Source organism: Lasiodiplodia theobromae (assembly GCF_012971845.1).
Source record: "Lasiodiplodia theobromae strain AM2As chromosome Unknown scaffold_18, whole genome shotgun sequence".
Lineage (NCBI taxonomy): Eukaryota > Fungi > Ascomycota > Dothideomycetes > Botryosphaeriales > Botryosphaeriaceae > Lasiodiplodia > Lasiodiplodia theobromae.
Genome location: NW_023336388.1, coordinates 889,471 through 916,508, shown reverse-complemented (window position 1 = coordinate 916,508; position 27,038 = coordinate 889,471). Strand labels below are relative to the sequence as shown.

Here is a 27,038-nt window from a genome sequence, read left to right as displayed (position 1 = left end):
TCAAAGGTTGACTGGGGGGCTCTACACAAGTGGAAGCACGAGCACATGTCTGAAACATCGCCGCCACACTCCGACAATCTCGCCAGTCAGCACACTTCGACGCCACGGCTTTCTCAAAGTTTCCTGGTGATTGATGTGGAAAGTGCCTGCATCGTGTCACAATCAAGAAGCTGTAAATACGCAGCGCTCAGTTATGTCTGGGGCAGTTCGAATCAGGGGGACTTGCAAGCAAACTTGGCAAATATTCGCGACCTTGAAAAGCCAGGTGCACTCAAGCAAGCAGGCGTCCCCTTGACCATCCTTGATGCTATGACCGCAGCTTCAGAACTGAAAATCCCCTACTTGTGGGTGGATCGGTTCTGCATAGTACAAGACGACCCGCAGACCAAGCACAATCTGATCAACCAAATGGACTCTATCTATGAAAGTGCGTTGGCTACCTTTGTCGCCGCAGCAGGGAAGGGTGCCTCATACGGCTTGCCAGGAGTCTCCACTGAACGTTCGCCCGGACAGGCCCACATACGCATACAGGGCGTGGAATTGACTGAGAAACTACCTGCGTTCGTCAATGACATAGTGCCACGAATGGCGTGGAATCAGAGAGGCTGGACATACCAAGAAGCAGTGTTCTCGGCAAACCTCATCTTCTTCACCGATTACGGTGTCTTCTACGAGCGCAAAAAGTCATCCCGCAAAATCCTTGCAGAGCCTCCCAATCCGCCTACCACCACCACCAGTGTTTTCGGCTCAATCAAAGACTTCTTCAAGTCTGTCGAGGCTTATTCTCGCCGGACACTAAGCTATGATACTGACATCGAGAAAGCATTCTCGGGGGTGCTGCGGAGGTCCTATGGCGAAGAGCACGCCTACGGATCCCCCCTTCGATCATTCGATGCTGCTCTTTGTTGGAACGCTAAGGATAGACGGAGAGTGACTCGGCAGTCGACCGACAATGACATCTTCCCGAGTTGGTCATGGCTGTCTGTCATGGGAGGAGTGGATTTCTCGGGGGCCCATTCTGCTAGGGATTCATTACCCGTCGCTACCTGGGCTATGAACCTCCGTACGGCGAGTGGCAACTCTGAACTTCGCTTCATCGGCCATGGAAGTGATGAAAACTTCAAATACAATTCATCGCTGTTAGATCAGGCGTGGAAAGCAGGCTTCTTTCAAGGAGAGCACCCACCACACTTGGGAAAGGCCACAGCGCCGATTTTCAAGTCCCAATGGTCTCAATCAATTTGGAAATCTTACCAATCTTTCTGGCTCCAGAGTCGCGGGCTACAGTCGTCATCGACACCCTCGCAATTAGGTTTGGCTGAGAAATACCCCCTCTGCCTCCGCCCAGGACACATTCTTGTTCGCACTCAATCTGCTCGTTTTCCAAAGGACCTAATAATCGACTATGAGAATAAAGGCCCAGCTAGGGATGGTGAATATGTAGAAGGCATGCAACAATCATGTGAAGGTTCAGGAGAGCTTGAATATGTGGGAATGATCGCCCTTTCTTTTACAGAGAGTGACGATCTTTCTGACAAGGGTCATGATTATGATGACCCTAAACTTGACAGACGTTACAGGCGTCATAGGCATAAGCGTATTTGGAGAGTAAATGTCATGCGGATCCGACGTGTTGACGGCGTTGCTTATAGGATGGGGCTTGGGTCGGTGACGCTCAAGGAATGGAAGGCGGCAAAGCCTGTTTTCGAGACCATCGTACTTGGTTAGATACGATTTGCAATCAAAAGTTGAGAGCCCTTGAGAATTTTGAAAAAACACATTGATATTCCGTTGGGACCTTGAGTAGTAATTTGTAGCAGTTTGAGAGACGCGGACTTGTGAACGCTACATGGCACTCTTCGCCTTCACGACTTTTGAATCACAAATACAGAGAGCCTTTCCTCAGAAGGCTGGCGTTGATTTGTTTTCCGTGCATTTCATGGGTAGCTGAAGCTATTGTCCGGACGAAAATGTCGAATTAATAATTTTACATACACGTCCAGACGAATGTCTCAACAACCCATGGCATGGGCGAAAAACCGAACCCCGTAGAGAGCAATGCATGCAATGATAACAACAAGTTCAAGACTGCCATTCTTGGAATAATACATCATGTACAGGGATATAAAAGAAGCATACATGCGCCCGTCTATCTACCATCTAGAACTCCGCCCAATGATATACCATTTTGCCCATCATGCACTGCAATTGCCAACACACCTACGCCTTCGCCTCACTCCTCGGCGGCCACTTCTGCCTCCTCTCGGCCCGCACATACAAGTTGACCGGACGAATAAGCTGGAACATGGGATCATACTCAACCGCATCATCCCCCACCTTCGTAAAGTGGTACCTGTACACCAGCTTCGGCAAGAAAATCCTTACCTCCTGCAGCGCAAAGTTAAACCCAATACACCCGCGCGGCCCGGTGGCGAACGGCAAATACGTGCCCCGATGCCTATTCTTCACGCTCTCCGTCTCCCAGCGATCGGGGTCAAACTTGGCCGGGTTATCCCACAGCTTCGGGTTATTGTGAATGTGGTGCAGCGCGGGCACGACAACCGCGCCCTTGGGAATCTTGTAGCCGCCGGGCAGGACGAGGTCGACCTTCGCGGTGCGGGCGGGCTGGAACGACGGGTTGTGGCGGCGCTGCATCTCCTTGATGTAGTTGACGAGGAAGGGCAGCTTATCGACGGTATCGGCGTCCCACTGCGTGTCCTCGTCGATGCCGGCGTCGACGAGCTCCTGCAGCAGGCGCTCCTGCATGCCGTCGTACGTGACGAGGCCGTAGATGAGCCACGAGAGGAGAGAGGAGGTGGTGGTGAAGCCGGCGCCCGTCGCGACGACGAGCGCGCCAGTCAGGTTCTTCTTGGGCAGGCGCTCGCCCTTGCTATCCACCGCGCGGACGGCGTAGTCGATGACGCACGTCGCCTTGAGCGCGGCCTCCTGCAGCTCGAGGTCCTCGGTGCCGCCGGCGGCGCACTGCGCGATGACCTCGTCCAGCATGCGCTCCATCTCGCCCTGCAGGTTGCGCAGGCGCTTGGGGTCGCCGAACGGCAGCGCCGCGTACCAGTCGCCCATGGACGTGACCTTCTTGTTCAGCTCTAGCGACTCGGCGATGCACAGGACCATGCGGTGGATGGGCGCGTCGACGCTCTCGAAGTGCCCGAAGTCCATGCCCAGCACGAGCTTGCCGACGGCCTCGGAGCCGAGCTTGAGCATGTGCTGGTAGACGTTCCACGCCTCGCCGTTCTTGTCGAGCTCGTCGAAGACGTCGAAGGCCTTCTCGACGGTGCGCTGCATGGTGGGTGCGTAGTGCCGCACCGCCTTGGGGCCGAAGGCGGGGGGCAGGAATTTGTGCGCGACGCGCCAGTCCTCGGTGTCGGTGTCGCCGAGGAAGATGCCGGCGGTTGGCTGCTTGATGCCGTAGAGCGGGTGCTCGGTCGTGATGAGCTTGGTGAAGAAGTCGGACTCGGAGAAGACGATGGTGGCGATTTCCGGGTCGTTGGTGTGGTACGTCGTGCGCCCCATGTTGGTCGTCTTGAACACGGCGCCGTAGTGGTCGAACAGCCGCTGGTGGTTGCCCAGGTGGTCCGGGAAGATCTCGTAGTAGTTGCCCACGAACGGCAGGCCCTTGGGTGCGGGCGCCTCGCGCACTTTTTTGCCATCGATGGAGATGGCGATGGGGCCGGGTGTGTCGACGATTTCGGACGGGCTGGCGAGACTGTGGCCTTCGGGTGCCAGGAAGTCGATGCCTGAGGCAGAAATGTCAGACGCTGGGCGGGGGTTTCACAGGTGCGGGGAAAACTCACCTGACGGCTCGACGATGGCGAACTGGCCAGCGATTGTGTGTCTGAAGCTGTCGAGGTTTTCTTGCAGATCGACCTCGACGTCGATGGCGGTGGAGGCGTCTTCGCCCCACAGGTAGAATTGATTCGACATGGTGGCTGATGTGAGAAAAGGGAGTTTGAGCTTGGGGAGACTATTTCTCTCTGCGCCGAGGCCCGCAGCGCACTTATACTCCAGAGGCGTTTGGGAGGGGAGCGCGAATTGCCTTCATCCCGTCTACGGGGAGCGGACGAGTATATCGGTCGGGGTGAGGATAGTCGGCCGAGCACTGACGCAAAGAGGCCCGTTTCTAGCAGCGATCCCGAGGCATTCGGCCTTGCAAGAGATTGCAGCGGCCGGCCCGACTGCGTATCTCTGGCCTGCCAGCCAATGCGCGACGACTGATTCGGCTGCTGACAACTGTTCGCCCGCGGCTCGGCCCGCCGATGACGTTCTGTGGTTCTTCTCGAAGGAAAAGCTTGGACGACGCCTCCTGCAGCCAATCAAGCGCCACACCCGCGCCGACTTACGGGCGTATCCGGTACACCCATCCGCGGACGAGCCTCTTCGGCCGATGACACGGACCTTGCAACGTCACCGTGCAACAACCAAATGTCCCCCGTGGCGACAATGCTTTTTAATTGTTGAGGCGTGCAGCGTCGTGCTGGTGGAACCCCCCTGTAGCATTCGGCCGTGTCTCCCTTGAGAAGAGAAAAGAAAAGGCTTGGGGATCCTCAGTAGCGCAACGAAACTTTTGCAACTTTCAACTTCTCCTTTTTAATTTTCCTCCACAGAAATCATGGTGTCCACAGAAGCAAGAACCGAGCCCGGCGCTCAATGGAAGCCCGAGGTTGAGGTGCCCATCTACTCGTTAAAAGAGGTGGCCGCACACAACAAGAAGAATGACATGTGGATTGTCGTCCACGGCAAAGGTAGCACTCCAACACTCCTGCTCCCAAAGAAAAAATCGCTAAGACAACTCCAGTCTACGATGTGACAAACTACCTCCTCGACCACCCGGGCGGCACCGAAGCCATCGAAGAAGTCGCCGGCACCGACTGCACCGCCGCCTTCGAAGACGTCGGCCACTCGGAAGACGCGCGGGAGCTCCTCCAGCCGCTCCTCATCGGCGTGCTCAGCGCCGAAGAAGCGGCCGCCAACAAGCCCAAGAAGGCCGTCCGCGTCGTCAGCCGGACACCCTCATCCTCCACCACCGCCGTCGCGAAATCCGGCTCCGGCAGCTCCATCCCAACCGCCTTCCTCACCACCCTCACGCTCACCGCCCTCGCCGCCGCCGGCACCCGCGCCGCCATCACCGCGCGCCTGATCGACCCGGCCCTGCTGAAGCGCCTGCCTACTCTGCCGTCTCTCCCCGTAGCCAGCGGCCCCAACGACTTCTGGTCCGGCGTCCTCCTCAGCACCGCCGCCTTCGCGCTCGGCAGCGCCTACGCCTTCAACCGGGCGTCTGCCGCCTTCACCATCGGGACGGGCTTCGGTCGTTACCCCTCGCGCATCAAAGTCGGTCCCTCGACCGTCACACGTCAAGTCACCGGCTTCCTCGACGCGCACACGTACAAGCCGCTCCCGCTCGTGCGCATCGACCAACTCTCCCCCAACACGGTGCGCTACGTCTTCGCGCTTCCGGACGAGAAAATGGTGCTGGGGCTGCCAATCGGCCAGCACGTCAGCATCCGCGGCACGCTGCCCGACGGCACGCACGTCGCGCGCAGCTACACCCCCACCAGCAACAACAGCGACCCGGGCAAGCTCGAGCTGGTCATCAAACTCTACCCCGACGGCGCGCTGACGGGCGGGTACCTCGCGAACCTGCGCGTCGGCGACGAAGTGGCCTTCCGCGGGCCCAAGGGCGCGATGCGGTACCGCCGCGGGTGGGCGCGCCGCATCGGCATGGTCGCGGGCGGCACGGGGATAACGCCCATGTACCAGCTGATCCGCGCGATATGTGAGGACCCGAAGGACCTGACCGAGGTGAGCCTGGTGTACGCGAATCGCGGCGAGGAAGACATTTTGCTGCGCGAGGAGCTGGATCGGTTCGCGCGGCTGTATCCGCGGAATTTCCGCGTGCATTATATGCTGGATCACCCGCCGGCGGAGGGGGGGTGGACGGGTGGTGTGGGGTACGTGACGAAGGAGGTTATGAAGGAGCGCCTACCGGCAGTGGCGGAAGATACGAAGATTGTGCTGTGTGGCCCGCCGGGCATGGTGAAGGCGGCGAAGGGGAGCTTGAAGGAGATGGGGTTCCAGGTGCCGGGCACGGTGTGCAAGATGAGTGATCAGGTCTTTACGTTTTAGGTGGGGGTGGGATGAGGGGTTGTTTGTGTAGGGCTGAGGGATTTGCGGAGAGGTTGTTTGATCTGCATACGGCGGCGTCATTGCACTCGTGTTGTTCTTCGTTTATTCGGTCTGTTCTAGACTTCTTCTTTTCAGTAGGGTTCTATTTTTTGCGATGATAGATAGGGTTGAGATCGGCGGAGATCATATTGCGGATAGACATGTCGAAATACCACAATCGTTCATCAAATTTCACTCCTCCTTCATGTGATGTTCCTCGGTACTTGTATACAGACCGAGGTGAGGGATTAGACTCCTGACTTCAAGCCGAAATGCATGAGAGACTGAGTGAAGCATCAGACTCCTGACTTCAAGCCGAAAAGGAGGAGAAATTGAGTGAAAAATCAGAAGCCGAGAGACTGACGAGACATCTCCGTCCGCGCTGGGCTGCGCACATTGGAAGTTCTGCCAGAATCACATGTTGATACGGAACATGTCTAGGGAGAATTTAAAGCAATCAGTGATGTTCAACCAAGGGAGATCCCCAAAGACCGAGGAGGACTGGAGATGAGGTGGGCAGAGGTGGTATTTCGTATGGCTTGACGCAGGCCAAGGCTCTCCACACTAGCTCCTTGTAGATTAGCGTAACGGCGCACACGTGGAAGATCGGCACTACCAGGGATAATACCGCCGCTCTGGGTTCGTCCCTGATAGCATCGGTCTCCACAGCTCGTCCGAGACTTCCACGATGCGGTCCGAACGCTCACAGCCTGACTGCCGTCTGCCGCGGACATCGGGCAGTTGAGTAAACTGCGCTCTCGGCCGGGGAAAGGAGAAAATGCTGTGATCAGGATGAACGTCACTGTCCTGAGCCTGTATATATGTGCCGCCATGGGCGACGTCAGTGGATTTCTGCCCCATCATACCCCAGCTCTTTCTCCAGTCTGAAGATTTCTCCTTTGTCAGTCACGCCATGTCGAGTACCTGGACTCCACCTGCAAACTACGCCTCAAGACCCGTCGCCGTCCTTGGCGGCGGCGTGCTGGGCCGCCGTATCGGTACGTCAACCTTCACACAGCCGTAACATGACAGCAAGTTAACCCGCTTTCCACAGCCTGCTGCTGGGCGTCGGCCGGCTATACGGTGCACATCCGCGACCCGAGCGCAACGCAGCGCTCCGAAGCCGTCGACTTCGTCTCCTCCAACGTCTCCACCTACGCCCGCGATTTCACCGGCTGCACCAACGTCGGCAGCGCCGTCGCCTTCGAAAACCTAGGCGATGCAGTCGCGGACGCGTGGCTCGTCTTTGAAGCAGTGCCGGAGAAGCTGTCCATCAAGATCGACACCTTCGCCGAGCTGGAGGCCCTCGCGCCCGCCGACGCGCTGCTGTGCTCGAACTCGTCGTCGTACAAGTCGAGCGAGATGCTCGAGAAGGTGGGCGACGCGACCAAGCGCCGCATCCTCAACACGCACTACTTCATGCCGACCGTCAACATGGTCGTCGAGCTGATGACGGACGGCTACACCGAGCCGGCCATTTTCCCGTTCCTGGTCGAGCGGCACCGCGAGGCCGGGTTGAAGCCGTATGTGGCGAGGAAGGAGTCGACGGGGTTTATATTCAATCGGGTGTGGGCGGCCATCAAGCGCGAGTTCCTGATGATCATGGACGAGGGCGTGTCGGTGCCGCAGGAGCTGGATGAGGTGTGGGTGCACATGTTTGGCGATAAGCTGAAGCCGTGCGATATGATGGACCGTAGGCTTCCCTTCCCTGGCTCTTTCTCTCTCTTACCTCAGGCTAACCACCGCCTCGCACAGACGTCGGCCTCGACACCGTTGCCTTCATCGAGCAGCACTACATCAAGGAGCGCGGCCTGCCGACATCCCATCTCGAGTACCTCCAGCAGCACTACGTCTCCAAGGGCAAGCTCGGCCGCAAGAGCGCGCAGGGCGGCTTCTACCCCACGCCGACCACCACCAACGGCACCACCACCTCGCCCGCCGCCGCCGCCGCCCCATCCCCCCACCCCACCATCACCGTCCTCGACATCGGCCTCTCCGCGCCCCTCGCCGGCGCCACCACCGCCGCCGACGTCTCTTACCGCGGCCGCATCCTCTCCCTAACGCCGAACACCGCCACCGCCACCCCGCTCCTCACATCGCTCAACCTCCCCGACGGCATCGTCATCGACCGCGCCGCGACCCCGCAACCGCGCATGATCTGGACCCACATGGGCATCCCGACTGCCAACGACGGCGCCGTCCTCTCCGCCAACCTCGACGGCAGCGACATGCGCACGCTCGTGCCGCCCGGCGCCGGGCTGCACACGCCGAAGCAGATCGCGTTGGATGCCGAAGCACGGAAGCTGTACGTGTGCGACCGCGAGGGCATGCGCGTGCACCGGTGCAACATGGACGGAAGCGAGCTGGAGACCATCGTGCAAGCAGGGGATTGGACGGACGAGGAGGAGCGGCAGGACCAGACGCGGTGGTGCGTCGGCGTCGCGGTCGCGCCGGCGCTGGGGCGTTTTTTCTGGACGCAGAAGGGGCCGTCGAAGGGGGGGAAGGGACGCATCTTCAGCGCGGAGATTAAGGATCCGAAGGGCAGCGTGAAGTGTTTGCTGGAGGGCTTGCCGGAGCCGATTGACTTGCTGTGGGATGGGGAGCGCGGCGAGCTGGTGTGGACGGATCGCGGGGAGGTGCCGTTTGGGAACTCGTTGAATAGGGTGGTGTTGGATGCGCAGGGCGAGGTGGTGGGGAAGTCGTGGAGGGTCGTCGCGCAGAATTTTGACGAGGCGATTGGCGTGGAGAGGGATGAGAGGAATGAGTGCTGGTATGTGGCGGATCTGGGAGGCACGGTGTGGAGGGTGCAAGAGGATGGGAGGAAGGAGGTTGTGTATCAGGATAAGGAGTGCGCGTTCACGGGGCTGGCGCTGTCGTGGGATTGAGAGGTGGGCTGGAGATGGAGAGTCTGTATCTTCGCTGCTTCCCTTCCCTTCGAAACACCCACTTGGACCTCATAATTCGTTTTAGATTTTAGACGTGTATTAATTCCTGTATAATGAATGTTAATAATACTGAAGCATCGGAGTTGCTGTGGCATGGGCATCGTGAGAAAGTAGTGCTGCTGAGTGTTTGGTGTTGGAGAAGGACAGCTTCGTTGCCCACGGTTGAGTTTCTCAGCGGGGTTCGGCAATGCGGGCCATTGTCCCCTCTAGCGCGGCCAATTAAGCTTGATTTAGGCGTAATTCCTTGACGGAATCTGTGGAATCCGCGGACCTGATGTCTTGCAGCCGTTCTGTTTCATTACGCGACCGGTGGCATGTCGGCAATCTTGAAAACGCTGTGGCGTCGACAGGGGGGTCGTCCAAGTTAAGCTGCGGCCTCAAGCTTTTCTCTGCCTCTTGGAAGCGCTAGTATAGCAACTGCATTCAGCTGCAGGTAGAAGCTCATTCTTCATCGTTGAATAGCTACGGACAGCTTATGGAAAAATCAATGTTTCTGATAGTTCTATGGTTCTGAGTCATTCAGCCAAGAAACAACGTTGAATCGCTTGAAACACATTGTTCCATCAACGGACGGAAATCTACAACAGCGACTCGTGAGCAGACACAAAACTCCCTCCAACCATAACGATTTGCGCCCAAACCCCCCTATTCTAGAATAGAACCACCCTCACCTGTCAATCAGCTCGGATGCCGGCAAATCAGAAGCCGATTTTTCGATGCTTGTGATTCGCGGATCAGCACGATTCGCGCTCTCTCCTTCTCCTATACAGCTCGCTTAGGCGACTGTGGGGTGGAAACCACCATGGCGGACGCACATTCCCCGCAGCGGCCAGGGCTGCACTATATTTCCGGCTGACCGCCGACCCGTGAAACCACCATTTCGGCCACCAACCCCAGTTGTCTGACCTGAAACGGAAACTCCAAGCCCAATACGAACAAAACGGCCGTTGCGCCTAATTAGTATGTTGCCGCCGCTGCCGCTCCTCCCCATCGAGCCTGCGGCCACGACTTCCCGGGGAAAACCACCATGTCAGTGTGTTTAGCGAGGCGGCAAACATTTCCGAAACTCCCATCAGTCCATCACGTAAACGCGGGCTGCGGGTTTCACGAATCGCCCTTGGCAGGGCGATCTGGAGTCCAGAAGTAGGACCACGGCCCCTATGCCCACCAGCTATAAGATCTCAATTCCTTGATGTTTGGCATCGACAGTCCAATCCAATCCAAGCCGCATCCACTCTTTTCCTCAACACCACACATTCTTTAACCACACTCAACACCATGCGTGCCTCCACCGCCCTCGCTATCCTCCCCTCCCTCGCCCTCGCGGCCCCCACCGCCGTCGAGAAGCGCCTCGACACCTGGGGCGGTGCCGTCTCGCTCGGCCCGACCAAGTCGACCATTGTCAACGCGTGAGCCTCACCCACCTCCTCCTGCTCCTCCTCCCCCTCATCCATCCCCATCAGCATCACTAACAATGAATACACAGCGTCACCACCCTCATCCCCGGCCGCGCGCCGCCGAACCAGAACGGCCAGCTTTTCCTGTGGCCCGGCATGAGCAACGGCACGGGCCACCTGGTGCAGACGACGCTGGAGGACTACGACGACAACTCGTGGTGCGGCGCCGCCGAGGGCCAGTGGTGCATCCGCGCGTCGCTGTTCGGCAGCTTCGGGCAGCTGGACGGCGAGGCGGGCGTCGTCAGCGGCGACACCAAGGTGCGCATCGAGTACAACTTGATGGCGGATGGGACGACGTGGGAGCAGTGAGTATTTCGAATTTTGTGGGGGTAATGGATGGAGTGCTGACAGTTGCCAGGATCGTCACCGACGCCGACACTGGCAAGAACCTCACGTACTTCCAGTATGACTCTGGCCCATACATGAGGGGCTACGGCACCGGCACTGAGTGCCAGAGCGACTGCACGGGCACCATCGAGGAGCAGAAGTACCTCAACACCGTCATCACGCTGGCCGGCGCCGACACCACCTTCGGCGACACTATCGGCTCGTCGCAGGGCGCGACCTACTCGGAGCTGAAGCAGACCGAGGGCGGCAAGATCTGGACCATCGACACCATCACCATTCCTGCTATGCAGTAATTCCGCGTTTGAGACGTGGAGTTCTTTGTTCTTTGAAGAAACGTAAATATTCTTTTTAAGCAGCGTATGTCGGATGACTGTACATAAAATTCGGAAAAACGTTATATGGAAGCGCTTAATGAATGTTCCTATGCTCTCGTTGCGAAGTGCGAAAGTGACTCAAACGCCATCATAAGATCATCAAGAAAAAAAGCGTTGCCAGCAACCACAGCTCCCCCCCGCCCATCCCGTCCCAGCCCCGCACAGCGGCCAGCCACACCTCCCCCCCCACACATCATCACCGCCTCACCCCCTTCACATCCTCAAGATTCTCCACGCGAAACTCCACATCCTTCTGCTTCTCCTCATCCAGCTCCTGTGCGTGCGGCGCGCCGAACAGCTGATCCATCTCCTCGATCGGCATGCCCTGTTTTCCCCGAAATATCAGCATCCAGTCACTCCCCACCAGAACAACGCCGTCCTGCGCCGCACGCGGAGCAGACGGCGGAGGAGGCAGCGGTGGTAGTAGCTCACCTTTGTCTCCCGAATGCACCACATGGCCCAGAAGCCCATCAGCACCATCAGCGACCCGAAGAAGAAGTACGTCCCGTACCCGAGGTCGCTGATCATGTACGGCGTCGACCGGCTGACGACGTACGACCAGAGTCGCTCGTCGGCGATGGTGATGGCCATGCAGAGCTGTTGTTTTAATTTGTGTCAGCGTTGTGCGTGCACAGCGCACGCAGCGGGGAAGGGGACAAGGAAGGGAGGGAGGGAGGCAGGAGGGAAGAAGCGACTCACCGAGCGGATGTGCAGCGGATAGATCTCGCTCGCGTACAGCCAGGTGATGCCCTGCCACGACGCGCAGTAGATGACGCCGTACAGGTACACGCAGACCATGGCGAGGTAGCCCCAGCCCGATGACGTGACGCTGCCGTCGTTGTTGACCGGGTCCGCTTTCATGACGTAGCCGCCGATGTAGAACTGGCTCTCGTCAGCACAGTGCGCGCGCTTCAGGCTAACAGCGGAGAAGCCAGCGAAGGAGTTTGAGAATTGTCGCTTACCATTGGCACCGCGCCGATGAAGGCGCCGTAGATGAGACCCTTCCTCCGCCCCAGGTGGTCGGCGACCCAGAAGGAAAAGATGATCATGCCGACCGTCTTGGCGACGCCGTAGAAGCCCGTCGCGAAGAGCTTGAGGTCGGTGCTCTGAATGCCGAGGGTCGCGAAGATACGCGGGGAGTAGTACGTGATTATGTTCACGCCCGTCATGTTCTGGCACCTGGAAGCTTGTCATCATCCGCGCCCAAACCATCTCCCTCTCGCCGCCGCCGCCGCCGCCGCCTGGAAAAACAAACACACTCACATCATCAAACACAACCCAATCGCAACCCTATTCCTTATCCCCTTCTTGATCAGCTGCTTCAGCTGCGACTTCAGCGTCGGATTCTGCCCCGCCATGGCCGACTCGAACGCCACTTCGGCCGCCATCTCGCGCATCTCGTGCACCACGTACGGGTCGTCGGCCGGCAAGCCGCGGATAGCGCACAGCGTGCGCTCTGCCTCTTCCAGGCGGTCTTTCTTGCACAGCCACCGCGGCGTCTCCGGGCAGAAGGGCGTGACGACGAGCATCAGGAAGCCCGGGAGCATTTGCAGGCCGATGGGGAGTTGCCATTGGGACATGCCTGGGTTGTGGGTTAGCGGGAGGAGGACGAAGGAGAGAGTACAGGGCAAGAGATGCCAACGCACCCTCCGGACTCATCGTCCGATTAACAACATAATTGACCCAAAACCCCAACATCTGCGCGCCCTGCGACCCGATCTCGTAGAACCCAATCAGCCTGCCGCGAATCGACGGCGGCGCCACCTCCGCGATGTATCTGAACGGGAATCAGCTGGCAGCCAACGAGGCATTTGCGGAGCGAAGAAGCATCTCACATAGGAATCACCGGCGCCGTCGCCCCGATCCCAACACCAGCAACAGCCCGCCCGGTGATCAGCAGCGCCAGCCGCCCGCTCGACCCGGTCATAAAGGCCGCGCCGACCATGAAGACGCAGATGAAGCCGCACAGCGAGCGCTTGCGCCCGAAGCGCTCCGCGAACCAGTACGAGCCGAGCGCGCCGAAGAACATGCCGGCTTGAAAGGCGGACAGGATGTTTGCTGGGGAATGCATACAGTCAGCATGGGGCACAAGCTACAGGGGGTCCGCTTTTGGGGGAGCGAAGGGGGCCGCACAGGTCAGGTCGTTCAGCTCGTCTTCGGAGAGGTTTGCGAGGCCGAAGTCGCGCTCGAAGGAGGGAAGGATCAGCGTGCCGCCCATGACGGAGACATCGTAGCCTGCGGGAGGGCGGGTGTTAGTGGTGGGGATAGGATGCTGGTGCAGTGGTGGTGCGCTGACCGAGGGCGACGGCGCCGAAGCACACTGCCAGGCAGTAGATGTGGACTTTCCAGTTCTTCACCTCTTTCGGATCCGGGATGCGGCCGTGCTCGGGAGACATGATGGGGAGAGAGGGTCGCACAGACGCAGGTGCGTGCAAGTGGGACGCAGGCGCAAGTGGGGCGCAGCGGCCAATGTAATTCCAAGATCGACCCACGGTACGCTAGGATAGCAGGGGTATGTTGTTGAGTGCAGGAGAGTCGGGCCAGCGATGATGTCGTTCAGCTGCTGCTGTGGTAGTCGTCAACCAGCACAGCGGTCGACAAGGCTGAAACATGGCATCTTTGCATCTCCCATAGCCTTATTATACTGACAGCCTCGCAGGTTCCGTTCACGCGCGAGAGTAACTACCGCGTGAGTCTGATCTGGGGTAAAACGCGGGGGAAAATGTCTCGGCGGCAAGCCTCAATTGCTAGCTCCGCGGTGAATCCCGCTTCATGGCCAGTCGATTCGGTCGGGATGCCGAGGGGATCTTTGAGACGAGTTGCAGCTTCCATTGTGCCGCTTTCCTCGCAACTTCGCCCGTCTCTACTTTCTCCATCTTTTTTGCCCGAAAAGCTGTGCTCTGAACTGACATGCTGCTGCTCTACCATTGAGAAATGCAGATGCCGTACGACCATGCAGAAGAGGCTCTCAGAGCCAGAGTGCTGGGATACCATCGGGATAGCTGCCGAAGCGGCCTGCTTCGCAGTCAGTCGGCAGTCCAGCGCGGAGAAAAAGGTCACGGGAACGGATGCAAGAGCGGAGCGATCGAGCTTCGCTCCGTCTTGGTATCTTGGGTGGGTGGCGGGCGGCTTTATATCGTCCGCACAGTGACGGGGTGGTTCCAGAACAAGGATGAGGTGGTTGGATCGTTCCGTGTCCCGTGGCGGTTGGATCCGCCCCCTTCGGCGCGCAGCCGATGCGATGCGGGGGCGGAGCAACCCCGAAGCCTTGGCTCAACCACGTACCTGTTCTCTGGAATGCTGCAAGATTGGTACCCAGTGAATCTTGTTTTCACTTGCTTAAGGGAGCATCATTTCAATGAGTCAATTCTGTATGTACACAGAGGCATCGCGGCTGGATATCTTGTTCTCTCTTGTGATAGCTAGTCAAAGCTATCGTCCGGATACAAAGTGTCGAATTAAATTATACCTTCACGTCCGGACGATAAAGGTAGGCTGTAGTTGGCCAGGTGTCCGACTAGCCATCGGCAAATGCTCCGGCTCTCACGCAGCGGCTGTTGCTTGATTTCCAACACGGCCATACAAATGCAAGCCGGCTGGGCAGGCCGACTACCACCAGCCACGACTGCCAGCCACTACCACCAGCCACACGTGTGGCAGGGCCGTGACACTGGCTAACTTCAACTGCCAAGATATGTCATTTTCATAAAAGAAAAGGCTGTGGCATAGTTACCCCATGTTCTGCAGCCATCCTATTTTCTTCGCCTAGCTGCAGGCTGCAATACCCATCTGTAGTTCAACGGTTGGAAAAGCGAAAACTGCCATGTAGCATTTACAGTCCTGATATTTCTCGAATCGCTGCATAAATATCACTAAGCAGCACTGGTAAGAACCCTTCACCATGTCTGCCTCGCCGCACCATTCTTACCTGGATTAAACTTCGACTGACTCAAAAAAAAAAGTCTGCCATCCCCCGAATTCCTCCCCCCACTCAAAACATAAACACGCTCCCCCCATTCCTCCGCTCCCCCTCCCCCTCCACCACCCCCACCTCCCTCAACCTCTCCTTCAACCTCCCCGCAATCGCCGCCGGATACTCGGGCGTCCCAGTCGCCGGCATCTTCCCCTCGGCCACCAGCCTGCTCGTAATACCGTTATCGACCCTGAAAAACGGCACGGGCAGCAGCTTCGCGTCCTCGTCGGACCCGCCGCCGCCGCACGCCTGCACGCACGCCTGGAAGAGCTTGTTGAACGCCTCGTCGGTGTAGCCGCCGCCGGCGACGACGGCGCGCGGGAAGCCGTTGGTCGTGAAGTCGTTGGAGCCGAGTTGCGTGTGGAGGGTGCTGGACGGGGGAGGGGAGGTGCGGTTGGAGAGGATTTGGGGGACTTCGGTCAGGGTGGCGGGGAGGTCGAAGCCGGCGTAGACGACTGGGTGAGTGTTGGTTGGTTGGTTGGTAAGGAGGATCAGGGGAGGAGGACGAACCGTCGAATTCGGGGAGCATGTTGGATTTTACTTGCACGGCTACGGCCTGTGTGGCGCCGCAGACGATGATGGGGATGGGAGTGGCCATGGCGGGGATGGTGGTGGGGGGTTGTTGCTTGGGTAGGTTTTGGATGCGTGCAGGGATATGGTTCATTTGCTTCTAGGCTTTTTGCAATTATATATGTCTCACCGTGGCGGCTTATTAATACCTGGAGGATGCGGAGGGCCGAAGCTCCGAAAAAAAGTTGGGGCATTTGTTCAGAGTTCCCCAAACATTGAGGGACTCCACAAGAGCTGACGTGAGATCGGGCTTACGGCGGCGTCTCTATATAAGCCACGGAGCAGTCTGATTTGCCACACATCGCCGCAAAAACAAGAATTCGCAAGCCCAACTGCATTTGTCCAACAAACCAAGGTCTCTATGGATTGATGCAGTGTGTATCAATTCAGCCAGAATCAAGGAGAGAGGAACAAACAAGTGCACTTGACGAGGCACCTATAGTACTCGGCGAAGAGGGCGCTAATTAAGATTGGAGAGGAAGCATACGACTCACGTTTCCTTCATGAGCAGTTATTCAAGTGGAAGTAACACTATAAAATGAATAGAGTTGATTCATCAATCCAGGACAATATCTTCCCAAGCTACGACGAACAAACTGAAAGGGCATTCGTGACCTTCTGACGCCGGCTGTAGTTCTGTCTTTTCTGAATCATACAAGAGAAGGCATTAGGCGAGAAAGCCATTATCATCTGTGGTCAAGATGCTTAAGAATTGCCATTACTATTCCATCAAAAATGATTCTCTGCAGCAAGCGTAATAAATGTGCTTCTAGGGATAGACGCTCCTACCAATCTAAAAAGCCTGGGCCTGATGGGAGCCGCAGTGACAGAGGAAGCAGTTCAGCACAGCCGCATTTGCGAGAGCACTGACCCAAAGGACAAGGTGTACGCCCTGATTGGATTGCTGAAACGTCCTCTAATCACTGTTGATTACAACCTCTCGATGGAAACGTGGTACTGGATTTTCCCGCAAGCTTTCATTCAGCAGGGACAAAGCCGAGGATTTTGCATTTGCTTGGGTCCCGTAGATGATTGCAGCCAATTCCTTCCCGAGTGCCTTCAGCATACTGAGACCCGTTGACATTTTCTTCAGCCTCCCCACAGATATCCTACCGACGCTTCTTACGCCCTGGTCAACGTATCGCCTTGCCTTCGGTTCAGTGGATTCGAAATGACTTTGGGAGGTTGCAAGCTCGACACAATCAAGAGTGTTGCAGAAGAGCTACTGGCAGACAAAGCAAACTACCCCGGCAGCACCCTGTTTTCAGAGACTGTGCGCAAGTGGGAGTCATTGGCTGTAGAGCTGCAGCATCACAGATCATCTCGATCCATTTTTGCAGCCTTTCATCGGACTTTAAGGGCGCAACACGGCTTCGGTCCACTTTTCCATCCGGAGGAACACTACTCCCGCTATCCACCCCCTCCACGCTGGGTTGCTTGGTATAATTCCTTCGGTGCTGGGGTGCTAAGGTGGTTTGATAGCGAATACTTCCACGAGCTGGAAGTGATTGTTGAGTGGGCGGGAGCGGCGTATCAAGAAACCCAGGAAGATTCTGACATCGAGAGGTATACGACGGCTATAAAGTGGGCTTGCTATGGAAGAAGCTTCTTCATCACCGAAAAGGGCTCAATGGGGCTGGCTCCTCCACTAGCGAAACCTGGAGACTCCATCGTGTACCTCCAGGGAGGGGTGCATCCATTCGTTTTAAGGCCCGCCGGGGAGTTCGTTTATTCTCTAATTGGGGATTGCTACCTTGATGACTTCGATGAACACAGGTTTTCTTTCAAGGACATCGAGAACTTTGGGGAGTTTACACTGCGCTGAAATGATTTTCTTATTCTATACCTAAATTCTCTTTCTTCTATTTAGTTCTCAGGTGTACCAAGCATTCAACACCAGGGTTCACGTCGATGGAATGGACAAAAGAGGTGACATGCCGCATAAATATGTAGTAACGGGGACAGAGCGTTGCTTCGAGGCAGTTTAAAATGGTCACTAAAATGATTGCATGGAGCATGATGCGACTGGAGACTAGATCTCAGATTCTCGAGACATCTCAGTCCGAGCGTAAGGCCACCATGGTGTTGTAGTTCGCCACACCGACAGCTTCTCTCGATCCTTCTCTGCCTAATCGCCGAGGAGGTACTCGAAACACCTTTCACGACGGAAGATCACGAATGCGCAGGTCATGTCAGCCTCGAATAAGGGAAATGAATTTGAAGATGCTAGTAGTCTACTCCAGGACTACTCTACCATTCTCAGTGACCACGCCCTTACAGGCCCAAACCACCAAGAAAACCGGAGAGAAAAGAGAAAGAAGAAGAAAGCAACCAGCCCACCTCCCTAGAAGCAGACCAGAGCCGCGACAACCATCACAAGGCCCACAAAAAAAGTCGGCATGACGACTCGCTTCATCGCACCGCCGCTCTCCAAACCCTCCTCCTCCCCACCGTTCTCCTCCGGCCCGCCCCTGTTCGCCGCCGCCTTCCCAACCGCAGCATCATCATCCCTCTCCAACCCCTCCTTAATCTTCCTGAGCACGTAACCCGCCTCCTCGAACCGCTGCTCGCGCTCGAGCCAGACGTAGCACGCGTCCTCCCACTTGTCTTCGTGGCCCTGGACCCAGCCGTGCTGCAGCTGGCGCAGGTGGTCGGGGTCGACGATCCAGGGGAAGACGGAGCCGCCGCTGAAGGCGGCGGTGGCGACGCTGGCGTCGCGCTTGCGGATGCGCACGAAGGTTGGGTGCGCGGCGGTGAAGTTGGATGCGATGCGGTGGTCGTCGTCGTCGTGGAAGAGGGAATAGTTGGCGCGCGTGGTGGCGGACACGTTGTAGCACGTCATGTCGAACTCGGCGACGGGGCGGGCCATGAAGTTGGCGTCGACGCCCGGCCAGCCGAGGCGGATGTGGGCGACGGCCTTGTTGGGGTTGGGGTTGGTGGCCGGCTGCTGGGCAGCGACGTCGGTGGTGGTCGGAGGCGACGACGACGACGACGACGACGTGGTGGTGGTGTTGGTTTCTTCTTCGAAGACGATGGTCAGGTCCATCTGCAGGCGCACGAACATGCTGCCGTAGGCGTGCAGGGCGTCCATGGAGCGGCCGCGGAAGGGCGTGGCGTGCGGGTCGTCGGCGCGGAGCGGGCGGTGGGCGAAGAAGGTCGAGGCGTTGTTGGTCAGGTTGGCGAAGTCGACGTGGATGTAGGACGGCGCGTCCTGCCACAGGTTGCCGGCGCAGTAGTTGATGGTCGTCGGCGACGAGAGGTCCCAGCCGACGGCGAGGTAGGGGCGCAGGATCAGCCCGGCTTTGCCCAGCCCGGGAAGGCTGATGCCGACGATGTTCAGCGGCGCGTTCTCGTCGTTGGCTGGGTACAGCGGGAACTTCATGATGCCCTTGCTTCGGCCTTGGAGGCGGACTTCCAGCGCGTCGGCGAAGTCGGTGAGGGTGATGTTGAGCCAGCCCAGGCTGGGGGCGCCGCCGTCAGCCGAAGGGCTGTGCCAGCCGCCCTGGGTGATGGACAGCTTGCCGTTGAGCGAGCAGTGCGTGCACAGGACCGACATGTGGTTGCTTTCGTTGTAGTCTGGGCTGCCGGGGAAGTTGAGCGGGCGGTTCTCAAGCCCGTGGTTGACGTCGATGGTGGCCGTCGGGGGCAGGTCGGTGTCTGTGGGGACCAAGTTGGCCGTGGGAATGACGAACACCGTCTTGGTAGAAGACACGCTTCTGCTCATCCAAATCGAGCTGGTCGCTACGCCGCCCTGACCTCTGGGCGCAGCCGAGACGTGACTTGGCAGGACCGAGTGGCCGGCATGGGTGCCGTTGCGCGGGTACAAGACGGCCAGATCCTTGCGGCGGAGCTCATGCTTTTCCTTGACAGGCTCCTCCGAAGGCGCAGCGCTGGAAGCTGAAGGTGCAACGCTGGAAGCTGAAGGCGGAGCGCTAGGAGCGGAAGACGCAGCACCAGAGGCCGAAGACGCAGCGCTGGAGGCCGAAACCTCAGCGAGCTCGGGCGGCACGCTCATGTCCTGACCGTAGATCTGGACGGTATCATCACTAACGAACGCGGTGAAGAAGACCCTGCACGAGCGTCAGTGTGAAGCTTGGAATCGGAAGGTCGGTACTCACTCAAAGCCGGGGCGGTAACAGCCCGCGTACTCATCAGAGTTGATGATGGCCGTGATCCAGTCGGCAATGTAGTACATGGACTCTTCCATGTCCTGCGCCGAGTTGAAACGGAGCTCAACGTAGTGGACAGTGCACGCGAGGCGGTTGACACGATCGTAGAAAGCCGAAGGAAGCTCAGCTGAAGCGCCGTCTATTGCTGTCAGCGACTGCCATTCGTCTTTTTCAGGCTCGGCGAACTTACTGTTGCTGTATCCGATGCTGTCTTCGGCGTTAGAGCTGGTGATAGAGGTGAGGGACGTGTCGACGGCCGCAAGCTGGGACTGCGACGCGTCCGACGCGTGAACAAAGCTCATCGAGCATGCCAGGAGCATGCCCGCGAGCAACATCGTGACGAGGCGGGGGATCTTCATTCTGAAGACAAGCAGCAGTTCTTGTTGTTGTTGCCAATGGAGAAGTGCTGCAGGCGGGGCGAGGTTGGTAGGTGCAGGAGGAATGAGGTTGTTAGGTGCTGGAGAAGATCTTGAAGATGGAGGCTTTAAGAGGGCGAGAGTTGACAGTGAATGTCGCGCCCGCCCGCCTCACGCTAACACCCTTTGGGAAGTCCACGTGAGCACTTGGTTGCTCGGGGATCCTGCTACTTGCAAAGCAGTGTTATGGGCGGCGCGGCGCTTGGCAATCACCGCGGGCTCGGCTCTAATGAGAATGACCTCATCGGGAGGCCTACGCGCCGTCGCGTCTGCCTGCCTCACTCACATATTCGAGCGCAGACTGCCAGGTATCAATTCGGGAGACACAATGCGGCCGTCCGCCTCGCCGACATCCAGAGCCCAGCGCCCGCCAGCGAAAGCCCAGGCCGCACCAAGCGACCGACCGCTCTCATCACCTCTTGTCTTCTCAACTACGACCGCCTGAATGACCCTCAGCTGTGGCTCGAGCGCATATGGCTGTGCGGTGCCTTTCATCCTCTGTCGAGTCTCAAGCTATCGTCTGATATTCCGGCAAACCAAGCAACCATAAGAGGAATACTGGCCGTGGGAATGCTTGCTGAGAGCGGATAGTGCCTCTCTTTCATTGCATGACAAGTTTCCAGATGGCCTTTCCTTTCGCAGACACTACAGATTCATGACATGCCTGCAGTAGCTGCGCTACTTGATGCTACAGTAAGTGCTGCCCTGCCGATGGTGTTGTTCTCGAGCCTCGTCTGGCTAACCGAGTGACCAATCAGAACTCCCGCACGCCGCAAACCCCCGGCGACAACGGCGCTCGGTTTTGCACATTGCAAGATGACAGAACCTTACGTCAAATTCCTCTCATCCTATAATGCACCCTTTCCTCCCAAGAGTCGTGCGCCATTGGCCATGCTTCTCATTACATCAGAGATGCTACCACAACATCCCCTCGAGTCCACTCCTGTCGTCGGATTAGCATTACCCTTTGCTGCCTCTCCATCTTGCACTTCAGTCATAGTTCCAGCTAGACGACCACAGAGAATGCGACACAGCGATAGTAGGCTGGAATATCAGGAACATGCAGTGCTGTCGCCTGATGATGGCTGGTGTTAATTGGCCAAGCCTCAGCCTTGTCGTGCAGGATGCATAGCCCCGCGCCACATCTCTGCCGCCTAAGCGTTCGTCCAATCCTTGAGTGTTCTGCTTACGCTGACATGCATATTCCACCGTTGCGAACATGGGCCAACTGGACATAAGTGCGGATGTGTGCCCGTCTCAGAGCGCGACTCGGTGCTCCACCCACCTTCTTCCTCCGCGTTTCTCTCCCAGCATGACTGAAGTGATCGGCATCCTATCTGGCGCCATAACCTTCATCGATGCCGGAATAAAAGTCGCGAACCTGCTGTCCTCCCTCAAAAATGCTCCGAAACGGATCGCAGCCTACCACGAGGAACTGCAGGGCATGGTTCAACTGGTCAACACCATCAAGAACGACCTAGACCGCTTGAGCAACGGAACAGGGTGGATACCACCATCGCTGATGTCGCATTCCGATCTCGGTGAGCTTCAACGGTACATGCAGGAAGCAGCCGAGGTAACGAAGCAAGTTGAGGCATTTCTCGACGTTGCCACAGCCTCGCCTCAGGCCGGACGGATAGAGAGATCATGGAAAGCGGTACGAGCGCGGAAGCTACAAGGAGAGATCACGGAGCGGCTCGAGAGAATGGGAAACTTGAGAGCCTCGATTCAGCTTTGGTTCAACCGGCAGACCTATCTCATCTCCGCAGGCCAAATGTAAGACACGGTGCATTTCCCTGTAATGGATGTACTCTAATTATCATTCTAGTTGCTCAAACGGTGCCATCAGCAGAAGCATTCAAGCCCTGCAGGATCGTCTCGAGTCTATGGAGGGCGTCCTTCGCGCCTCTACAAGTAGCACAGCAGTTTCCATCAGCGCCGCAGTGCAAAAGTCCGAACATACGATTGTGGCTGTGTTGCAGAACGAAATCCGGACACTGAGTCAGCCAATCGACAGATGCGAATCACGACTAATGAACACCGCGTCCCAACAGCTGGTTCCAGTAATGAACTGTACCTGCAAGCGAAGCGCCTCGTTGTACCTCTCATTGGGGCCCATTTACTTCCGAAATGACGGAAGGCATGTTCATGAACAACGGTGTCCGCTCCACCACACTTCCAACCGCAAGATACTGCTTGGGCTACGGATACCCTTCGGCCACTTGCAGTTCATCACTTCATTTGGAGCTCGAGGTCTCGCCTTAGCTCCCCAGGTAAAATTACCTGGAAGGGTTGTGGACGTCTCTCAGTCGAGCACGTTCATGTTCGTGGAAGCCACTGTCAGAAACTTCAATGGTGAATTCACAAAGAATTATGACGCCGTGGGTTCTCTCAGGATAATTTGCGATAAATTGATAACGGGGCTCAGAACTCGGTTCGCCAATCTCGAGGGGTTTGCAAATGACCAGGATCAGGGTGGAATGACTCTTTTGCACGTCAGTTCTACGCTTACATGTCGTAATGGCCTGCGGCTAATCTTTGCAACAGAGATTTATTGCGTTCGTAACATCCGAAGCTCACTTCAGCTGTCATGATCTTACGACTGCATCTGATGCAGTCGAGTCAGTGATAGCGCTGCTTATCCACTACGGAGCGGACCCGAAATCTTTCATGTCAGACCCTTCCTATTGGCTCTCTGATAATAGGTTTTACGGCACACCGATGGATCTGGCCATTCAGTGCAGGGACTCGTTTGGTTCTAGCCAGCGTGGTCGTCTGTCTGAGAGTCTACTGCTCGAGGCTGCTCTAAAGAAGCACGGGTCTGACATAACCAATTACATGCCCCCGCAGATTGGTGGCTATAAGACTATTCTGTTGTGCTTCCATGATCCAGAGTTTGCTATTGGTATTGCCTTCCAATCCACTACTCGCCAATGTTTCTAACGAGACTTAGACCTAGGGTTCCCGAGTTATTATTTACCGATATTTCGCAAGTCTATCGTCGAGCTTTCTAAGCTGACAATCAAGGGGCATAATTGGAACGACTATGACAAGCGATTCTCATCCCCACTATCCTGCTCACTCTTCTGGATTGACGGCCTTGAATACCTCTTGGACTGGGGCGTGGACAGCCGTCCTGCTTTGATCATGGCGGTTGAAGCTAGGCTTAGCTCGGCACTGTCACTTCTCGTGGCTTACGACTGTCCTGCGTTCTTTATGGCCCCATTTTGGAACCCATTGTGGATATGGAAGGAGCACGAAACATCGTTGCTGGCTCCACATGCGTACTTTGATTCCACCTTCCGTATCGTTCTGCCCCATGTCGCTCGCACACGACGACTACTATCCGAACATGGATTAAGCGTTTTGCCGGAATGTTGGGAAAGGCATCATTTGCAAAACATCACCAGCCGAGGAGTCCTTCTTGATCAACACGCACTTGAGATCTGGACTGCATTAGAAACTGGAAATCACCACCCGCCCGCATTTCTCGGGCCCGGAACAGCTGTGACTGTATTTCACACACTAACCAAACTTGGCACCGATGATCGTGACGTGAAAACAATGGCTGAATGCTGTTGGGAAGCCGGATTCAGGGACATATCTGTGACGGACTCGGAAGGCAACACTCCAATCGATTTCGCCTTTTCCCGGTGCCTGTTCGACACGTGTACGTTTTTCCTCTCAAAAGGAGTTCAGCCTCCTCCAGACGCCTTATGGATGAGCATAAAGTCCCTTCCAGACACAAACAGTCGCACCATTGTCCCACCGAGATGGATGATGAAGCTGTTTCCACCAGGAGACCATGACGGATGCACGTGCTTCTGCTCGGCTTCTGGCTGCACACCGGCTTCTCTCTTGGTTCACAGGCGTACGCTAGGCTATCTGCCTCAGCGAAGGATCATCGACATGTTTGCCAGGATGCTCCCCCCTGGATCGAGGGAGGAATGCCACATGGCTCATGTGAGATTCGAAATTTTCGAGAGGCTGGGTATGGGTCATACGTGCTGTCGCGAGCCAGCCGACCCCTACTGGTCTTGGACAACAGTGCGACAGGAGTATGAGATACCCCCGATGGATGAGATCAGAGAGATGCAGACAGAAGACCGTATTCTTCACCAAATTCTGGAGGATTGCATGAAGATGCTCGAAGACTTACGCCAAGGCTTTCGAGGCCGCTTCCGCGACTATTTGGACGGAGTCAGGGCCTCTATGAGCCTTCTTCTGCCATTTGGAGATCTTACTGAGTACAGCAGCCTTGCTGGCATACAACGTGCAAGTTCTATGGATGACGATGTAGCTTCAAGTGAGCTGTCAGGCTGGGTGGATGCGGACATGGTGCGCGCCATTGTCAACCATTATCAACAAGTACATACGTGTCTGGAGTACTATACAGAAGCAAACCTTCAAACCGGCCTAACCAGGGAATTTTTTGATTACATTCCGGAACTGAAGGAAATAACGCAAACTTGTGAGGACCTTGTAAATGGGGAGCTCTATAAGTTGGGTCGTAGGTATACGGGATACTACCGGCTATACCCTGACTTCGGTGTGTCAGGGCGGTTCAGAGCTGACAAAAAGAAGATTTTGAACGACCTTGTTCATGACGATGCCATCCCGCTTTTAATTGCAAGGGTTATCAGAGATTTGACTATGGACCGGAGAGACCGTATACCTCAAGAGCTTTTGGGCCTTTTGGAGCGCGAAGGGATGGTTCGGGAGGGCAAGCTGACCACTCATGAATCAATGGAGCTCGAAGATATCTTTGGAGAGGGGATTGGCATGCTGGCGTTGTAACTTGTAATCAGCTTGATCGAGCGGAGAAAGGGGAATGTGAAGGGCGTTTCTGTTCTCAGGACCATTTGACGAGTGTATCTGGCGCGAGTTGGGCCTGTAATTAGTGTTTTTACTATCTTTCCGTTCTACATTGCGGTTTGTAAGAAATGTTTCACTCATTGTTCGATCTTTATTGGGTTAATTTCCACTCTATTCACATGCAGAATGCTAAGATTTGCCGAAATTTTGGTGCATTGGAAGGTGTGTATGCTTATATTTATAATCAATTATGTAAGATATAAAGAAAGACCTTCTAAAGGCTCCTTCAAAGCCGAGCGTCTCATTTACCATCTACCCCATCTTTGCCTATCATTCAATCCATTTCCATCCGGAGCTATCTGAGCTGGCCGGCGGTGGCGGTGAGGGCGGGTCCCGGAGGCTAAGCTATTGTGGATTAATGAGACATGGATGCAGGGATTTATGCGATGGTGGAATTGTTTAGGATTGGCTGGCAGGGAGGCGGTGTGAAGTCTTTACATGGAGTGGGGCTATATTAGGGCTGGAAATACTGGTCCGATACGACACCAGGAGGCCGCCCAGAGCCTCTATCCAATCATTCGTTCCTTAGGGTCGTACGAACAGAAAATCATGCTGGAAATGGCGTTGCTACCCCACACTTGTGCCAACTCACAAGATGCCCGTGAGATGACAGAATCACGTTAAATCCTCGAATTTTTCTCACAGCCTCCATAGTCCACCCTCTTGCACTGTCCGTTCAGCTGAAAACTCCAGTATTGAATTCAAATATTCCCTCTCCCATCCAGATGTTGGACGAACTCGACGTCGATTCACTTGAATCCCGATAGGACAACGCGAGGAATTCCCGACTGCCTCAGTCCCTTCGACAAAATGACCACCGACTCACGAACTCCAACCACGGGAAGCTCCGAGTATCTCTGCGAGCAGTGCTCTTGCGATTTAACCCTCGATGATAGGGTTAGCGGTGCTACATGGAGGGCGTCTTCAGACGGCGCGATCGGCAGGCTCGTTATCCCAAAGAAGGATTTGTGGTATTTTGAACGCTTTAGTGTTTCCAGACGAACCGTTACAAACCCAGAATTACCGGAACTTCTTGATAGATGCCGCTTCTGTGCTGCACTCAAAAGGGCTTTCCTTGATCGATACGAAAATCGCGGATTTTGGAGTTCCTCCGTTGCCAGAATACCAATCAAGATCAAATATTGGTGGTCTGACGACTTGGAGTTCAGAGTAGGAGAGAGCGAAGTGGGACTTTCACTATCTTATCTCATAGTAAACGCCTACCCACCAGACAAAAGTCTTGTGACCACCAAGTATGGAGATAGCTTTCAGTTTCCAATTGCTGCAAGCAAAGGTGAGCAACTCGCTTTTCTGAACCTATAGTTATTTACTGTCGAGTGTGACTAGGCCAATGTCGCGATTGGTTGGGGATCAAAAGAGATCGAGAGGATCTATTAAGTCCTATGTCCGATGGCAATATTCGCTTGGTCCGGCGCTGGTTGGATGAATGCATGGATGATGGCTGCAACCAAATTCGAAACGACGAACATTTCGTGCCCAAGCGCTTACTCGACCTTGGATTAAGCGGTGGTGAAATGGAACCTCCAATTCTTATCGACACTATCGAATCGCCGCCTAAGCCAACCCTCGCGGAGAATAACATCAGATATGCTTGTTTGAGCTATTGCTGGGGTTCTGGCTCCCTTCCACTGAGGACTACTTCCCAAACACTAGCAAAGCATAAACAGAGCATACCAGTCGAAGAATTACCACCGGTGTTCCGTGACGCCA

At 56.2% G+C, this 27,038-nt stretch overlaps 8 protein-coding genes across 8 annotated transcripts; 4 read left to right on the top strand and 4 right to left on the bottom strand.

Annotated features, from left to right (window-relative positions):
- Positions 1 to 2,220: 2,220 nt before the first annotated feature.
- Positions 2,221 to 3,942, bottom strand: LTHEOB_6484 (Cytochrome p450; the record flags this gene model as incomplete). Its single annotated transcript, XM_035515745.1, has 2 exons — positions 2,221 to 3,755; positions 3,813 to 3,942. The coding sequence occupies 2 exons, from the start codon at positions 3,940 to 3,942 to the stop codon at positions 2,221 to 2,223; spliced, it is 1,665 nt and encodes a 554-aa protein (XP_035373067.1).
- Positions 3,943 to 4,627: 685 nt separating this feature from the next.
- LTHEOB_6483 (Cytochrome b5) lies at positions 4,628 to 6,141 on the top strand (the record flags this gene model as incomplete). The annotated part of the gene is made up of 2 exons (XM_035515744.1): positions 4,628 to 4,760; positions 4,814 to 6,141. 2 exons carry the CDS (start codon positions 4,628 to 4,630, stop codon positions 6,139 to 6,141), a joined length of 1,461 nt encoding a protein of 486 aa, XP_035373066.1.
- Positions 6,142 to 7,093: 952 nt separating this feature from the next.
- Positions 7,094 to 9,065, top strand: LTHEOB_6482 (3-hydroxyacyl-dehydrogenase; the record flags this gene model as incomplete). The annotated part of the gene is made up of 3 exons (XM_035515743.1): positions 7,094 to 7,178; positions 7,235 to 7,873; positions 7,936 to 9,065. The coding sequence occupies 3 exons, from the start codon at positions 7,094 to 7,096 to the stop codon at positions 9,063 to 9,065; spliced, it is 1,854 nt and encodes a 617-aa protein (XP_035373065.1).
- Positions 9,066 to 10,403: 1,338 nt separating this feature from the next.
- Positions 10,404 to 11,223, top strand: LTHEOB_6481 (uncharacterized protein; the record flags this gene model as incomplete). Its single annotated transcript, XM_035515742.1, has 3 exons — positions 10,404 to 10,534; positions 10,612 to 10,887; positions 10,941 to 11,223. 3 exons carry the CDS (start codon positions 10,404 to 10,406, stop codon positions 11,221 to 11,223), a joined length of 690 nt encoding a protein of 229 aa, XP_035373064.1.
- A 277-nt stretch (positions 11,224 to 11,500) lies between these two features.
- On the bottom strand, positions 11,501 to 13,700 carry LTHEOB_6480 (Quinate permease; the record flags this gene model as incomplete). Its single annotated transcript, XM_035515741.1, has 9 exons — positions 11,501 to 11,629; positions 11,737 to 11,901; positions 12,004 to 12,186; positions 12,267 to 12,483; positions 12,568 to 12,886; positions 12,951 to 13,081; positions 13,140 to 13,362; positions 13,438 to 13,539; positions 13,601 to 13,700. The coding sequence occupies 9 exons, from the start codon at positions 13,698 to 13,700 to the stop codon at positions 11,501 to 11,503; spliced, it is 1,569 nt and encodes a 522-aa protein (XP_035373063.1).
- Positions 13,701 to 15,295: 1,595 nt separating this feature from the next.
- LTHEOB_6479 (Programmed cell death 6-interacting protein) lies at positions 15,296 to 15,875 on the bottom strand (the record flags this gene model as incomplete). The annotated part of the gene is made up of 2 exons (XM_035515739.1): positions 15,296 to 15,732; positions 15,788 to 15,875. The coding sequence occupies 2 exons, from the start codon at positions 15,873 to 15,875 to the stop codon at positions 15,296 to 15,298; spliced, it is 525 nt and encodes a 174-aa protein (XP_035373062.1).
- Positions 15,876 to 18,191: 2,316 nt separating this feature from the next.
- LTHEOB_6478 (Histone-lysine n-methyltransferase 2e) lies at positions 18,192 to 20,375 on the bottom strand (the record flags this gene model as incomplete). The annotated part of the gene is made up of 3 exons (XM_035515738.1): positions 18,192 to 19,917; positions 19,966 to 20,155; positions 20,207 to 20,375. 3 exons carry the CDS (start codon positions 20,373 to 20,375, stop codon positions 18,192 to 18,194), a joined length of 2,085 nt encoding a protein of 694 aa, XP_035373061.1.
- A 1,369-nt stretch (positions 20,376 to 21,744) lies between these two features.
- LTHEOB_6477 (uncharacterized protein) lies at positions 21,745 to 22,212 on the top strand (the record flags this gene model as incomplete). Its single annotated transcript, XM_035515737.1, has 1 exon — positions 21,745 to 22,212. One exon carries the CDS (start codon positions 21,745 to 21,747, stop codon positions 22,210 to 22,212), a length of 468 nt encoding a protein of 155 aa, XP_035373060.1.
- Between the last annotated feature and the right edge of the window lie 4,826 nt (positions 22,213 to 27,038).